This window comes from Triticum aestivum, chromosome 7B (genome assembly GCF_018294505.1).
Source record: "Triticum aestivum cultivar Chinese Spring chromosome 7B, IWGSC CS RefSeq v2.1, whole genome shotgun sequence".
Lineage (NCBI taxonomy): Eukaryota > Viridiplantae > Streptophyta > Magnoliopsida > Poales > Poaceae > Triticum > Triticum aestivum.
Window position 1 is genome coordinate 303,034,154 of NC_057813.1, and position 15,831 is coordinate 303,049,984.

Genomic DNA, 15,831 nt, shown 5'->3' on the forward strand with positions numbered 1-15,831 from the left:
TAAGTTTTGTCCTAAATCAAAGTTTTAAAATTTTGACCAATTTTATAGAAAAGAGTAGTAGCATAGATGACATTAAATTAGTACATTATGAAACTACATTTCAAAACAAATCTAATGATATTAATTTAGTGCCATAAATGCTGCTATTTTTTATAAAGTTGGTCAAAATTTTAAACTTCAACTTAGGACAAAACCTAGATGTACCCTTATGGGAGAGTAACTTTTGCGTGTGTACTCAGCCAAACAGTCCCGTCCTTTCTACCTTTGTGCCCCGTGAATCCGCATCGTTCGAGCAAGTCCAGCCCCGTGCGCGAGTGGCGTTTGTCGTCTGGAACCCTCGTGACCTCCTAATCCCATCCGAAATCCTCACTTTGTCTTAAGCCAAATAAAAATAAAATCAGTCCTCCCGATTCCCATTTGCCCCCCGCTCGATCCAGCGCTGCCGAATTCGTGCCGAGCTTGGGGTGCTGCCGATTGAGTTCTGATCCGGCGGCGTGCGGCGTTGGAGTGCCCCTGGTTCGGAAGCGGCGAGGGCCATGCGAATTGAGTCTCTGCTGTGCTGAGCATGAAGGGTGGGAGAGCTAAAGGCCTGGGTGATGGGATCGCCGGAGGGGCGCCTCGTTGAGTTGTTGGGAGCAGTCAAGTCGCGGATGCCGCGGCGGGGAGAGCACTCGCCGCCGCCTGCGCCGAAGGCTGCTGCTGCTGCCGATGTGCTACAGGCGCAGCCGCATGACTTGTCCAGAGACTTCTGGATGCCGGACCAAAGTTGCCGGGTGTGTTACGACTGCGATGCCCAGTTCACCATCCTTAATCGGCGTCACCACTGCCGCCACTGCGGCCGCGTGTTCTGTGCCCGTTGCACGGCCAACTCTGTGCCCCGCTCGCCGGGCGACGCGGCGCGGGAGGACATCGAGCGGATCAGGGTCTGCAACTACTGCTTCAAGCGCTGGCTGGAGGAGGAGGCGGCCACTCGGAGGGATGTGGCGCAGCTGTCGAGCCCGTCGCCGTCGGCCACGAGTGCGGGGAACGAAAAGTCATGTTCCACCGGGCGTAGCAGCACGGTGACCAACGGCCAGTTGTTGTCTTACGCGAATGTCAGCTGCACTGACTCTGCATCACGGTCGGTGGGCAGCGAGGGCAACTGCGGCGAGCTCGATGCTTCTCTGGAGTTGCAGCATGCTGTGATGGAGCCGGATGGGGCCATGGAGCATGCGGCTTATGTGGACAATTCGCCTGATCCATTCAACTTCTGCTTGAATAGGTATTCCTTTTTAGGCTTCTGGCTTTGTTAGCCAACGAAATCAGCTACGCTAACTTTTTTCTCAAGGAAATTAAACTACACTAACTTCATACATTATCGTTGACAAACGACAAACAAAGATTGTTTGAGTTAGTTGTCCAATCAGTAGCCGAGACCATACTTCTGAGGTATGATACCTGTGTTGCTGGATAGGGCTAGATGCAGTTACTTATTTGGCCAAATATTTTTCCTTTTGGATGCAATTCCCAGTACCTGAATTCTTTTGTTACTGTATATTGGAGAGTTTGCCCACTAACATCGCTTTACATGCCTAAAATGGAACTCCTGTGTTGTTTGAATATAGGATTTCTTTGAATAATACTTGGTCAAATTTAAAATACAGTTGTTTTTGGCTATTCATATGGGGTTTGCTTTATTATAGTGTGCCACATAAATAGATTCACGATAAGCAATGTGACATAAGCACACCTGAAATTCATAAGTGTTTTCTGTAGAGAACACAAAATTTCATAAGCTGTTCACTGTTGGTTAACTAACAAAGGGTGGCTGGAATCAGTTGCACTGTTGATCATCACCATCCTGAAACCAAGTTGGCACAGATTGAAATTACTGTTTGATTAGTTCCTTTTATGCTTTTCATTCTCGTTGACTTAAACCGGCACCGTGCTCATGCTCCTTTGTGCCATTGATAGTAGCAAGAAGCAGTGAAAATGCTTGACATAATCGTAGTATATGGTTACTTTATGATAAGCAGGATGTGATGAATTTACAAGATGATAAGGTCTCCAGATCTTGGATAAGTTTACTTGTTTAAGTTCTGTTCTCAGGGAGTAAGAAGTACTCCGCGGAGGAATTATCATTCAAACTCAACAAAAGAAAGGAAGACTGTATTTCAAAATTGTTAGTTGGATCCCTGTGACTAATTCAACATTTATTTTCTTCTACTAGGAGTGATGATGAAGATGACGACTACACAATTTTCCGCTCTGATTCGGAAGTACACCACCTACAAAACTCTGATGAGTACAATGGGCCTATGTGTTTTGATGATCATCAAGTTGTTTGCAATGATGCTGCTAAAGATTCTGCATCACCAAGAAAAGATACAGCAACCTTAGTTAATTCTGAGGGAATGGATAAGACTGGTGATCATATCATTGATAATGCTGAGGAGTGCAATGCTCGATCTTCTTCGTTGTATGGCATGGAAGTGCTAGAAAATGAACTTGTGGATTTTGAAAACAATAGCTCACTTTGGCTACCTCCAGAAGCCGAGGATGAAGAGGATGACCATGATGGTGCTCCATGTGATGATGAGGAGGGAGAGGATGCCACAGGAGAATGGGGTTATCTACGCTCAAACAGCTTCAGCAGTGGACATTGTCGAAGTAGAGATAAATCTGCTGAGGAACACAAGAAAGCCATGAAAGATATTGTTGATGGGCATTTTCGGGCATTGGTGGCCCAACTTCTTCAAGCTGAAAAGATAGAATTGGGTGATAAAATTGGCAATGAGAGTTGGCTAGATATAGTTACCTCCTTGTCTTGGGAAGCCGCATCTCTTTTGAGACCAGATACCAGCAAAGGAGGACGTATGGACCCTGGTGGCTATGTAAAGGTGAAATGCTTGGCTTGTGGCCGTCCAAGTGACAGGTGAACAGATTCACTCTTCCATGTATCACTTCACATAATCTGGTGGTTTTTACTTGTTTATGTGTTTTAGCATTCATTTGCTTAATGCTTTATGAAGTTCTCATATCAATATGGCACTACTTTATAATGTAAATAACATATAGTGCTACTGCTGGTAACCTTGGCTTTTCAAGTTATAAAAAAAAGGGCAGCCCGGTGCATGTAGCTCCCGCTTGCACAGGGTCCAGGGAAGGGTCCGACTACTTTGGGTCTATTGTACGTAGCCTTTCCCTACATTTCTGCAAGAGGCTGTTTCCAGGACTTGAACCCGTGACCTCATGGTCACAAGGCAGCAGCTTTACCACTGCGCCAAGGCAGCAGCTTTTCAAGTTATAGCACTTGAGATTTCATCGTTTCTTTCCTTTCTGTGCATTTCCTTAGTGCTGCAGGCAAGAACTTAATTGTTTTTGTGTCTGGTTGTAAACTTCTTCATTTCCAGCTTGGTTGTAAGAGGAGTTGTTTGTAAGAAGAATGTTGCTCATCGGCGCATGTCAACAAAGAAGGAAAAGCCACGAATCCTAATTCTTGGTGGTGCACTTGAATATCAGCGTGTATCGAATTTGCTTTCAAGTTTTGATACCTTACTGCAGCAGGTACTACCCACGATTATGTTTTCATGCATAAATTGTAAAACCAAAGTGCATTGAGAGTGTGGTATAGATTGATCGTTGCTGATGGCGATCATTTTCATGCCTTTTTGTATTCTAGGAAACGGATTATCTGAAAATGGCAGTTGTAAAGATCAAAGCGCACCAACCAAGTGTTGTATTGGTAGAGAAATCTGTGTCTCGTTATGCTCAGGATTTGTTTCTGGAGAAAAACATTTCACTTGTTTTGAATATCAGAAGACCACTTCTGGAACGGATATCCCGTTGCACTGGTGCTCAGATAGTTCCCTCTATTGATTATCTGTCATCCCAAAAGCTCGGGAATTGTGACTTATTCCATGTGGAGAAGTATATTGAAGAGCATGGGACTGCTGGAGAAGGTGGGAAGAAAATGCTGAAGACCCTTATGTTTTTTGAAGGCTGTCCAAAGCCCTTGGGTTTTACAGTAAGTGTTCTGTTGTTGACTTAGTTATAACACTTGGGGTCCTGTCTAAGTATATCTAATTCTGCAGATCTTGCTAAAAGGAGCTAATGGGGATGAGTTGAAAAAAGTGAAGCATGTTGTGCAATATGGAGTCTTCGCAGCCTATCACTTGGCTCTTGAAACATCTTTTCTTGTAGATGAAGGTGCAACCCTGCCAGAACTCCCTCTTAAGTCGCCGATTATTGTTGCTTTGCCGGACAAACCTTCCAGTGCTGATAGATCCATTTCAACGATACCTATTTTGCAAATGCCTACTATTTCATCACCCAACAACAACCTGCAAGCATTTGATATTCAAAAGGATGACTTTACATTCAATGGTTTTAAAATGATGGACCAAATGGCTGCAGCATCCTTCCCTGATAGCAAATGCTGGGAAAGATTGGGAGTTGGTTCTACCCAAGCATCATCAGTTCAAATCAATGACCAAACTGGAGACATTGGCTGTTTGCTTGGTATGGACCCTCAATCATATAATGATCCTCTGGTTCAGCAGTCGAGAATTTCATTCTGCCAGTGTCCTGCTTGTACTAGAGATGTTGGCAGCAAAATGAAATTTGAAGAACTCCAGCCTGAAACCAATAGACATCCACTGGCTAATGGCCTGAGTGTGTTGCCTGCTCATCCTGCAAATTTGGTGGCTGCTGAAAGTGATCTTTCATTTGCCCATAACGCCAACAATGGTGCCAAGGTAGCGGCTAAGCCATCTGCTCCTCTCAACTTACAAGTTTCTTATAATAATGTCAGTTCAAATGACGGTTCAATAGTAAAAAGGGATGAAATTCCAGCATCCCCTGCCGACAACCAGAGTATATTAGTTTCTCTGTCCTCGCGTTGTGTTTGGAAAGAAGCTATATGTGAGCGGCCACACCTTCTTCGCATAAAATATTATGGTAACTTTGACAAACCTTTAGGCAGGTTTTTGCGTGACCAGCTATTTGATCAGGTTAGACCAAGGTCTTTGAAACTATACTTGTTTCATAGTTTTTATATCTCACATAACTTCTACATTTTGTTTTAGAGCAATTGTTGTCTCTCTTGTGAGCTGGCACCAGAGGCCCATGTTTATTGCTATGTTCACCCCCAAGGCAGCTTAACAATATCAGTGCGGAAACTCATAGTGAAGTTACCTGGTGAACATGATGGTAAAATCTGGATGTGGCATAGATGCTTACGCTGTCCGCGCGATAAAGGGCTCCCTCCAGCAACTAAAAGAGTAGTGATGTCTGATGCTGCCTGGGGCTTATCTTTTGGTAAATTTTTGGAACTTAGTTTTTCAAATCATGCAGCAGCAAGTAGGGTAGCCAGCTGTGGTCATTCTCTTCACAGGGACTGCCTTCGTTTTTATGGGTATATCCTCATCTCCATTCCACTTTATCAATTTGGCAAAAATCATGTCTTAAATGTTTGTATTTCAGTTTCGGTGAAATGGTTGCTTGCTTCCGATACGCATCAATCAAGGTTCACTCAGTCTATTTGCCTCCGTCGAAACTTGATTTTACTTCCCAGCATCAGGAATGGGTAGAGCAAGAAGCAAATGAGGTAGCAAGTTTAATTTTATTAGCTCACTTACGAGGTAATTACTGTGTGATGCTAATAGTCAGATGTCTCAGGTGGTTGATTCAGCTGAACTCCTGTTCACTGAAGTACTGAATGCACTCCATCAAATTTCAGAGAAAAGGCCAATTACAGGCTCTTTTGATGGCAACATGAAGATCCTTGAGTTAAGACAAAACATAGTAGAGTTGGAAGATATCCTACAAGCAGAGAAGGTTGATTTCACGGTAAATTTGTTTTACTATTTTTATCTAGTGATTTGTTAAGAAACCATTGTCACACAAAGCTCTGTAAAAAAAAAGCTAAACTGAATGTAGTATTCTGATTATTGGAGCATTCACCTTCAGGAGTCACTAAAGAATCTACTGAAAAGGGAAATCAGAAAGGGGCAGTTATTCATTGATATTCTTGAAGTTAACAAACTAAGGAGGCAGCTACTATTTCTTTGTTACTTGTGGGATCAACGCCTAAGTTTCATAGCAACCTCAGGTGGCAAGTATTGCGCTGCTCTTGGAAGTCTACGAGTTGGAAGTAATAATTCTGAAATCAATGATCGATCAGCTGATACCAATACAAACACAAAGTTGGAGAAGAACTCAAAGGGCACCGATTCAAATGCACTTTACGCTGGTGATGAGGGGACCAACCAGCATGATCAATCTAATGAAACTTGCTCGAGAAATACTGAAGAGTTGAATGGTGCTGAAGATACAATAGTTGAAATAAATCATGCAAATAGCGCTAATGTCAGGGGTCATTTAGATCATCAAGGATCGATTAACGGCGTTCGTAGGGTTTCTTCTGAAGGTCAGTTCCCAGTAGCTACTGACATTTCAGATAAACTGGGTGCAAAATGGAGAGGTGAGGATGGATCTGCTCCTGATGCAAGCCTGGTGAAACCACTAGCTCTGTTACAAGGTACAGCTGCTGATGTGAAAAAACAAGCAAAGGCAGTACCACGCCACACTTCTGCATCTGTCAGGTCTGGGGATACAGTAGAAGACTTGCTAAGCTGCCTTAAAATGCCATACATGACATTTTATAATTCATTGAACACAAACTCTGGCACAGCACCGACATTTGGAACCTTGGCCGACTACAATCCTGTATACATTTCATTGTTTCGCGATCTATCACAGCAAGGTGGAGCAAGACTTTTTCTGCCAACTGGAGCTAATGATGTTGTTATCCCGGTATTTGATGATGAACCGACTAGTATTATTTCTTATGCACTTGTTTCACCTGTGTATCACTTTCAAATGTCAGTTGAGAGCAATCAAAATAAAGACAGTGCAGATTCTACACTTTCGTTGCCTGTTTATGATTCAGGAAATTTTAACCTGTTCCATTTATTTGAGGATTTTGGATCCTCTGATGATTTTGCTTCATCGATATCTTCCAGTAGAGGGTCCTTTGCTCCTGATCTACTGCACTCCAGAGTTTCTTTTCAAGATGGTGGGCCACTTGGGAAAGTTAAATGCACTGTGACATGCTATTATGCAAAAAGCTTTGAAGAACTCAGAAGGTCTTGTTGTCCATCGGAGCTTGATTATTTAAGATCTATCAGTCGATGCAAGAAATGGGGAGCACAAGGTGGCAAAAGTAATGTGTTCTTTGCAAAATCTCTGGATGATAGATTTATTATAAAGCAGGTCACAAAAACAGAGCTTGAATCATTCCTTCAGTTCGGCCCAGATTATTTTAAGTATTTGTCAGAGTCCATAAGCACTGGAAGCCCTACATGCCTTGCAAAGATTCTGGGAATCTATCAGGTATGTTCGTCTCACCTTCTTTAATCTCCTGTTTATATATGTTTATTAGCAGTGGTATTCCACATTAAGTATGGGGAAGAAACTTCTTGTAAGATTAGTGGCAATGGTCACTAAGTGGAATTTTGCTTCGAAACAATGTTGTTTCTATCGTGCATGACATATTGCAGTCTTTCAAGTGAAGCCAAATATTGGAGTACTTCATTTAGGGTAGAGGTACAAATAATAGTTTTTCTATGTATGCAAGTTATCTTTCCCACTTCTAAAGATTTGAGTTGGTGGTGAGTTCACTCACCCTCCATCTCCTACCTCTGTGGGACCCACCACATTAAAATAATAACAATCTCCAACATACCAGCTGGCTTTCTGCATTAAAAAAAACTTCCTCTAGACCGCCGCTCTCCCCAATCGTCATCTTCTATCCAATCTAAGACGCTCCACCACCACCATCCACCTGTGCATAGCAGCGACGGCTGCTTCCCTAGAACAATTCCACAGGTCAGGTTGGGCACGAGCCGGAATCGGATCGAGCAGCCAAAATCTAACCGACGACGGGCAGGGCCGGGGCTCAGCTTGGTGCTATGGCGAACCCCAATACGAGGGCGAGGCTTGTACCGACCAACTCTTTGCCGGTTGGCTCGCCGGCCCTGGAGGCGCTGTTCAATGCTAGGTAGGCCTAGGATGCGGCGGCTTTGGGAACGTGGTCGTGGAGGTGGAGCATCGGAGCGTCCGAGAGGCATGCTCGTGGAGGAGAAGCACCACACGGCGGCGACCCCGGTCGAGGGCACACCCTGACCACGAGCAGCATGGGAGCTTGGCCACTGCGCGTGTGTGCTTGGTGAACGACGATAGAGGGATCGGAGGTTGCGGTGCATGTGCTCGGCAACGACGGCGTGCCGGTCTGGTCGGCCACCGTCGTTGGCGCGGGGGGCCAGGGTGTGCAGTTGCAGTTGCAGTGCATAGCGAGGATCCAAGGAAAGGACGAAGAGGGCGAGACGCCGTGGTGCTTCTCCACCTCTATCCCCGGCGACGTTGTTCAATGCTAGGTAGGCCCAGGATGCGGCGGCGTTGGGAACGTGGTCGTGGAGGTGGAGCACCGGCGCGTTCGGGAGGCGTGGTCGTGGAGGAGAAGCATCACAGCAGCGAGCCCGGTCTATATTGCGGACACCCCGACCACGAGCAGCAAGAGAGCTTGGCGACCGCGCGTGCGTGCGCTGGGCGAACAACTGCATATGAATCGGAGGGTGCGGGCACCGGCGTGCGTATATGTGCTCGGCAACAACTACATGGCGGTGTGGCCGGCCACCGGCGTGGGAACGGTGGGCCGGGGTCTGCAGCCGCAGTGCATGGCGGGGATCCGAGGACAGGACGACGTCGTCGGGGATGGATACAGGATGCGTGCGTGCAGCATGCGTACGCGAGCAGCGGCAACACGGTGGATGGACGCATGCGAGCGTACGTTGTTGTATTTTATTAGAAAATCGCGTACATAATGGGGCTCCTCTTATTAATTCCCTCCTCTCACTTGGATGGGTTGAGCTCTTCCAAAAAAATAGATTTTTTTTTAGAATTCCTAAAAAACAGATGGGTTGGGTTCAGAAGAGAGCCTTGCAGCTGAACTGGGCCAAAACTGGCTCTACCTGGTTGTGCTTGAGGCCTATTTTGCCGTCTCAGCTAGGCCTTTTGCCCTAAAAAAAAGGCTAGGCCTCTTATCCTTTCGGGCAGAGTTAGAGCCAGCCCGACAGGAAGCCCGGCCCGTCCAGCCTTTTAGAGGAAATATAACAATAAAAACCACAAGGGGAGCGTCGTCATTCTAGGCGACAACGACCAACGCATCCTGGATGGGGAGTGCTTCACGAAGCAGTTTTTCTCTATGCAGGACGACATCGGGAAGTAGGTCCACCAGTGTGTAGGCTCAACAATATTGGTGAGCACTGCAGAGGTAGTGGGCAGGCGGCGGCCAGCACGGGCACCCGACATAGGGAGGCATCCTGCACATCGGCCTTGGCTGCTGTCGTCCGTGCGAGCATAGCACGGAAGTCACACCCGAGCTCCTCTAGAGCCATAATGCCGTATAGCATTTTGCTACTCAGTGAGCAGCGAGCATTATATCTTATTCACATCGGTCATGACCATGACGGTGGAGGCCATGAGGACCACCACGCTCAATGCATCAGATGGATAGATGCAACCCCCCCAACCCCCACCCCTCTCCTTGAAAATAAATAATATTTGCAATCATCGAAATTCCAATTCATTGACTCTTCATGGTGGCAAGTTGACCATATATCATGCACTCTTGATGGTAACTTCCATGTGTCTTTGCTTATTATCTGACGCCTTTCATTAACATGCTTTATGTCTCTTCCTTTTTCTCATTGCATATTTTTTTTAATCTCCCTGTGCAACCTAGGGTGGCAAATGATGTGAAATATTATGTTGGACACGGAATCTTTGATATGTTTACACATTTATTATCTCATCTACCATCCTCGAGTTCTTTTAACTACATTCAAACATCACATTTGGTAGGCTGCAACTTGGCTTATGTTGATTCCAAGTCCGTTCAAACCTATAAGCGTGGGTTTTTAAGAATGTTGTCAATGGGGCATATCATTTTAAATGGGATAAAATAAACATGCAACAAGATCTCAAATGTTGATTTGAATGTACTACAGTTCTAAACTTCGACATTAAAAACATAGGAGAAAAATAAAAATGATAATGTGATATGCAACAAGTAAACATATCATTAGTGTTTTGGCCTACCTTGCAAAGTAGAATAATGATGTGTATACTAGCATTAGTTGAAATGTCCACTAATACATGTGATAAGAAAGGGAATATCCAGTTGTTTCTTCTGTAACTTTAGAAGGTCTTGATTAAAAATATAACAGTGTGGCTAAATTATTTTTGGCTCTACTTCCATGTTGTTCCGTAGCGTAGCACGGGCATTTTACTAGTTTGATATGCAGTCTCAGTATAGCCTAGGTCTCTTTACATAGTCGTATTAGTTTAAATTTCCTTGTACCACAAACTAATGTACTAGGTCTCTTTACATGTGTATATATTTGCCCCATGGGCTATGCAATACAACTAAGCTGCTCCAATAACAGTCTCCAGAGAAAAGGATTACATTTTCGTTCCGAGGCTCTCCATTTTATACATGGGTATGATCATTTGTGTTAGGAAATATGCAACTTATATTTCCTGGGGGGCAAGGGCCAGTATATATACACATGTACAGGTGGTAAATATGCAGAAAATCCCTATACAATGTGGAAAATACACATGCTATATATGGAACATAATATAACTATCATATGGGTTACAGGAGCAAAAGTCTCATCGTAATCACAATCATGCTCCTGCTGGCCATGAGCCACAGGACAAGCTTTGTAGTGCTCAAGAGAATCATCAGAGCGAGTCTTAACCTTGTAGACCCTACAAGTGATGGGACGAACACGGGGATGAAGAGAAATGAGATCCCACATGCCGGTGCGCTCAAGAGGAACAGTCTCCTTTGCCATCGCAAGCTGCCATTCGGGGTGAACAATAGCATCAGAATAAGAAGTGGGCTCAAGAACAGCGGCGCCAGCGCTTGGAAGGCCAAGGTGGTCAACAGGCGGAAGCGGAGAAGGACGCAAGCCATAAGTAGGCTGAGTCGCTGAGATGAGGAAGATGGCACACGAGAAGTAAATGGCGCATCAGTAGACTTATTCACAACATGCGGACGACGAGTATAAATGTGAGGAAAAGATGGAAGAATACGAGGAGGAATCACCGGGATAATCTCAGGTGATAGAGACGGGGAAGCCACCGGGGGTGAAGGTACGTAATCCTGTGATAAGTGAGGTGAGGAAACAATAGGAGATGGTGGCAGAGGATCTGCAGTAGTCGAAGAAGCAGGAGCAGTAGGACGGATGGGAAAGGACTCAACAAGAGTGATAGGAGTATCGGGAAAAGTGAGGAAAGAGATATCCTTCGCTGAAAAGGTCGAGGAAGATGGACGCGGGTAGAAAGGATGAGACTCATCAAAAGTCACATCCTGAGAAATACGCATCCGACGACCAACAAGACCCCAACAAATATGCAACTTGTATTTTCTGGGGGCCAAAGGCCAGCATATATATACATGTACAGGTGGTAAATATGCGGAAAACCCCTCATACAATGGGGAAAATATTCAGGCTATACATGGAACATAATGTAACTAACAATTTGAACTTTTAGATGAATATATGATAGTTTCTGGGATCTGGTAATTTTGCTGGTGGGTTGGGATCAAAAAGATTCTCCAGTTTTAGAATCATGCATATATTATACATAAAACCATTCCCCTGCATTTTTCACATAGCTCACATTGGGGCATCTAGTAATTAGTAATGAGGTATATTAGTTGCGCTTCATATTGATTTTGTTAGTCTTTTTGGTTAAATAAATATATGTTATGCACCTACGACAATTTTATTTGATCTAGTATGTGCTTCCTTGAACACGCCTTCGGAGATCTTGCAACCTGCAAGTCGTGTCCGCAGGAAGTTTTGCAACTTTGGGACTGGATTAAACTCTCAAATAATGTATGATATGGTTGGGCAGTACTAGAAATGGTATGCTTTTGCTGGAGTTCATTGAGCCAATGACCCAAAATTATAGGCGTAGCTTTTTCTTTTCTATGGTAGGGTTGGGTAGTACTAAAAATGGTATGCTTTTGCTTAGGTTACAATTAAGCATCTGAAAGGTGGCAAGGAATCAAAAATGGATTTGCTTGTGATGGAAAATCTCTTATTTGGACGGAATATTACGAGGCTTTATGATCTCAAGGGATCTTCAAGGTCAAGGTATAATGCAGACTCCAGCAGGAACAAGGTCCTGCTTGACCAGAACTTAATTGAGGCAATGCCAACGTCGCCAATTTTTGTCGGGAACAAGGCGAAGCGCCTTCTTGAAAGAGCTGTTTGGAACGACACTTCTTTTCTAGCAGTAAGTTCTGATCAATGCATTACTTATGTTCATAAAGACAAAGAAAATGTAAGTCATAGGATAACTTCCACCGTGATTTATACAACTTGATACTAGATTTTTTCTTCTTCTATAAAACATGTGTCACATGTGTATATCATGTGATCACATGAGATCTCATGTGACCATCTCATGCATCTCATCAAATGACCACAAGAAACATGCATCTCATGCTGGCATGAATATACTCTGTCAGGATTTGTGATTTACACCAATAACATTGTAGCGGGCACTAGGCAACATGTTAGACACTGCGTGGACAGGGGACGTGAGATATGTACAATATACTCCCTCCGGTTCTTTTTAGTCTGCATATAAGTTTTGTCTCAAGTCAAAGTATCCCTACTTTGACCAAACTTATAGAAAAAAGTATCAATACTCACAATTTCAAATGAATATGGGTAGATTCATTATAAAATGTAGTTTCATAGTATATGTGTTTGGTATTATAGATGTTGATACCTTTTAATAGAAATTTGGTCAAACTTTGCAAAGTTTGACTTGACACAAATATAATACGCGGAGTGAAAAGGACCGGAGGGAGTAGAACTATTATCAAACTGACACTGATACCAAACATATGTATAAACATGAGTTATCAACTGATTCTGATGGCTTTCTTTCAGGGAATTGATGTAATGGATTATTCCTTGCTTGTGGGTGTTGATGAGGAGAAACATGAGCTTGTCCTGGGAATAATTGATTTCATGAGGCAGTATACATGGGACAAGCACCTTGAAACATGGGTCAAATCTTCTGGCATTCTAGGTGGGCCTAAGAATGCCGCTCCAACTGTTGTCTCACCGATGCAGTACAAGAAGCGGTTTAGGAAAGCAATGTCTGCTTATTTTATTGTGATTCCTGAGCAATGGATGCCTGCAATAATCAATCCAGACCAGTCCTCGTCAAATATTTGTGAAGACGATTCTCAAAATGCTTCACCAGAGTAGCATGGCGCTCGGTGTGTTAATGATGGATGGGGGTTGCCGGATTTGGTCCTACTGCAGTCATGAGAAATGATTAATTTGGTACTCGGCCGGCATTGAAATGATCTTCAGGCTGGGCACTGTATTCTCCTGTGGTCATTTGCACAGATCAGATTGCACTCGCCGGTTTCCATCTAATATAAAAAGAAACCATCACATGTGTATATTCTTGCGACTGCAATTGTGATTAGTTTTGCCTGTGTTGCCTATATGGTACATATATCAAGTGTAAGTGCCTTCTCGTGTCTTGTAGGTGGTTTCCATTTTGGCTAGATGTGAACAGAAATTTGGGCCTTTTTCTTTTGCACAAGTGGTTGTTGTGTGTCTGTTGATTTTTAGAGGGGCTATCGCCGTCTGTGGTGTATATAATAACAAAATAAAAGTCGAGTTAGTGCTAATGCCCCGTGTCAAGATTCCTATGCCAACAAGCTGTGGAGAACATATACACGTCAGAACATGGCTCCGCGGGAGGCCAAAATCACTGTTTTGACCATTTTCATTGACGCGGAGCATCCCACCCGGGGGCCCGAAATCACGATTTTAACCTTTTTCATTGATGCGGCGCATCCCGTGGTCAACCCCATGGACCATTCTACATCTCCCACGACATCACTTGGACCAATGACAAGAGCTCATGCGAGAGCTATCAAAAATGAGGTTAACTCTTTTTGTTGAGCTTCCCTTTGACTCACTTGAGACATGACTACTACCTCAAACGAAGATGCTTTGTGTGCATCATTCTACATCTCTCACGACATCACTTGGACCAATGACAAGAGCTCGTGCGAGAGCTATCAAAAATAAGGTTAACTCTCTCCTTGTTGAGCTCCCCTTTGACCCACTTGAGACATGGCTACTATCTCAAATGAAAATGCTTTGTGTGCTTAGGTGGTATCAAAGAAGCAACCAAGGGGAAGTTACGGTGCAAGTTAGACATCAAGAGCATGAAGAGAATCTGGCCAGCCCAGAAATCCGGTACAACCGCCCATGTACCGCCCAACTACCGTCCGGACGGTACAACCGCTTGACTACCGCCCAACAATCGGCCCAGGTTCTGTGATCGAGCGGTGCAAGGCTGGTACAGCACCGGTTTATCCCCGTAACAGCCAAAAGACCAGTACAATCGCTCCTACCACCGGTACAACCGCTACTCCCTTCCGCGAACACCTCGAGGAACCAGCACCTGAGCTCCTAGCGGTACAATCGCCCCCATGACCGGTACTACCGCCTGCCTGCGCGCAATGAGAGGGGTTTCACCCCATGTATCCCCCACTTACCCCTTGGACTATATATACTTGTCCCCTAGTTCCGTATTAGCGTTAGCAAAGGATTAGCTCATTTGAGATAGAGCTTTGCTCATCCATCCGGATCTACTCCATCGAGAGACACCGCTCCCTCTTCGGAGAAGATCCATCTTGGATTCAAGACCCCTCACGGGAAGACCCTCAAGACCTCCTCACGGAGAACAACTTGCTACTTGTATCGTCACTTATTGATCATGGATCGTGTACCTCTTTGTGTTTCGAGGATCTAGCACTTGTGTAATCGAATCTTGTTGGTTTGAGTGTTTTCTCTCCTCGTGTTCTCCCTCGTGTTCTTCGTGTTCTTGGTAGGATCCACTCCAATCGTGAAAGATCGGACATCTAGGGTTTCACCCTATATCATCTTGGATCAGAGCAAGGTTGATCACGAATTTGGAGCCCCTACCCCCTTGTTTTCTAGCCTAATTTTATTGTGTTCTTCCCCAATTTTGAAAATCCCCACCAAAAATAGCCCATTTTTTTGTGATTTGTTGATTTTGATCCATGGATTTGCTTGGTTTCGAGTGGATCTAGCATCTCCCCAAGTTTCCCCATCTTTCATCCACAAAATCTCTCCAGTTGTGCCCCCAAAATCATCCATTTCCGCCCCAAATCCATCCCGGTCCAGGTCTGAAAATTTTCCCGACAAAAGCGGTACAACCGCCCCATCAAGGCGGTACAACCGCTCCACCATCCCCTGATACTTCTGCCAACCCAAAACTGGAACCCAAGACACTCCAGGAGCGGTACAATCGCCCACCCAAGCGGTACAACCGCCCCTCCCAGTTTCATCCTGGGCCGATTTGCAGTTTTGACCATAACTAATTCATCCGGACTCGGATTTTAATGTTCTTTAGCTTGTTTTGAAGCTACTGACATCCCACAGACCACAAAAATACTTCCAACACCATTAGACACCATCAAATTTTCCGAACTTTGGCATCTTCGCCTAGGGCTTTCACTACATCATCCGCTATACCACCACCAACTTCCGCAACTTAACCCATTTTGTTTCCCATAGCATTTGTGGTTGTTTGAGTTGTGATTTGAGTCTCCGAAGGTGTTTCGGCTACTTAGGGACGGTTTCTTCTTCATCAACCACCACCACCGCATTCCGCTACCACCATTTGACTTTGGTTTTGAGAATTTGA

The 15,831-nt window shown here is 44.5% G+C and overlaps 1 protein-coding gene across 2 annotated transcripts; it reads left to right on the forward strand.

Moving 5' to 3' along the window:
• Positions 1-264: 264 nt before the first annotated feature.
• Positions 265-13,777, forward strand: LOC123162926 (1-phosphatidylinositol-3-phosphate 5-kinase FAB1B). 2 transcript variants are annotated; one of them, XM_044580698.1, is made up of 11 exons: positions 265-1,261; positions 2,210-2,914; positions 3,393-3,546; positions 3,662-4,006; positions 4,074-4,991; positions 5,067-5,395; positions 5,464-5,587; positions 5,659-5,817; positions 5,950-7,374; positions 12,091-12,354; positions 13,020-13,777. In XM_044580698.1, the coding sequence occupies exons 1-11, from the start codon at positions 597-599 to the stop codon at positions 13,341-13,343; spliced, it is 5,412 nt and encodes a 1,803-aa protein (XP_044436633.1). In that variant the 5' UTR covers positions 265-596; the 3' UTR covers positions 13,344-13,777. The 2 variants fall into 2 exon arrangements, with proteins under 2 accessions (XP_044436633.1, XP_044436632.1); XM_044580697.1 differs by having other exon boundaries at positions 266-1,261; positions 5,659-5,829.
• The last annotated feature ends 2,054 nt before the right edge of the window (positions 13,778-15,831 follow it).

Excerpts from the sequence above, each read along its gene's own strand:
- LOC123162926 (XM_044580697.1), top strand. The coding sequence starts at position 597 with ATGGGATCGCCGGAGGGGCGCCTCGTTGAGTTGTTGGGAGCAGTCAAG. Across the intron at positions 7,375-12,090 it reads AGATTCTGGGAATCTATCAG|GTTACAATTAAGCATCTGAA; the intron begins GTATGTTCGTCT and ends GCTTTTGCTTAG. Across the intron at positions 12,355-13,019 it reads ACGACACTTCTTTTCTAGCA|GGAATTGATGTAATGGATTA; the intron begins GTAAGTTCTGAT and ends GCTTTCTTTCAG.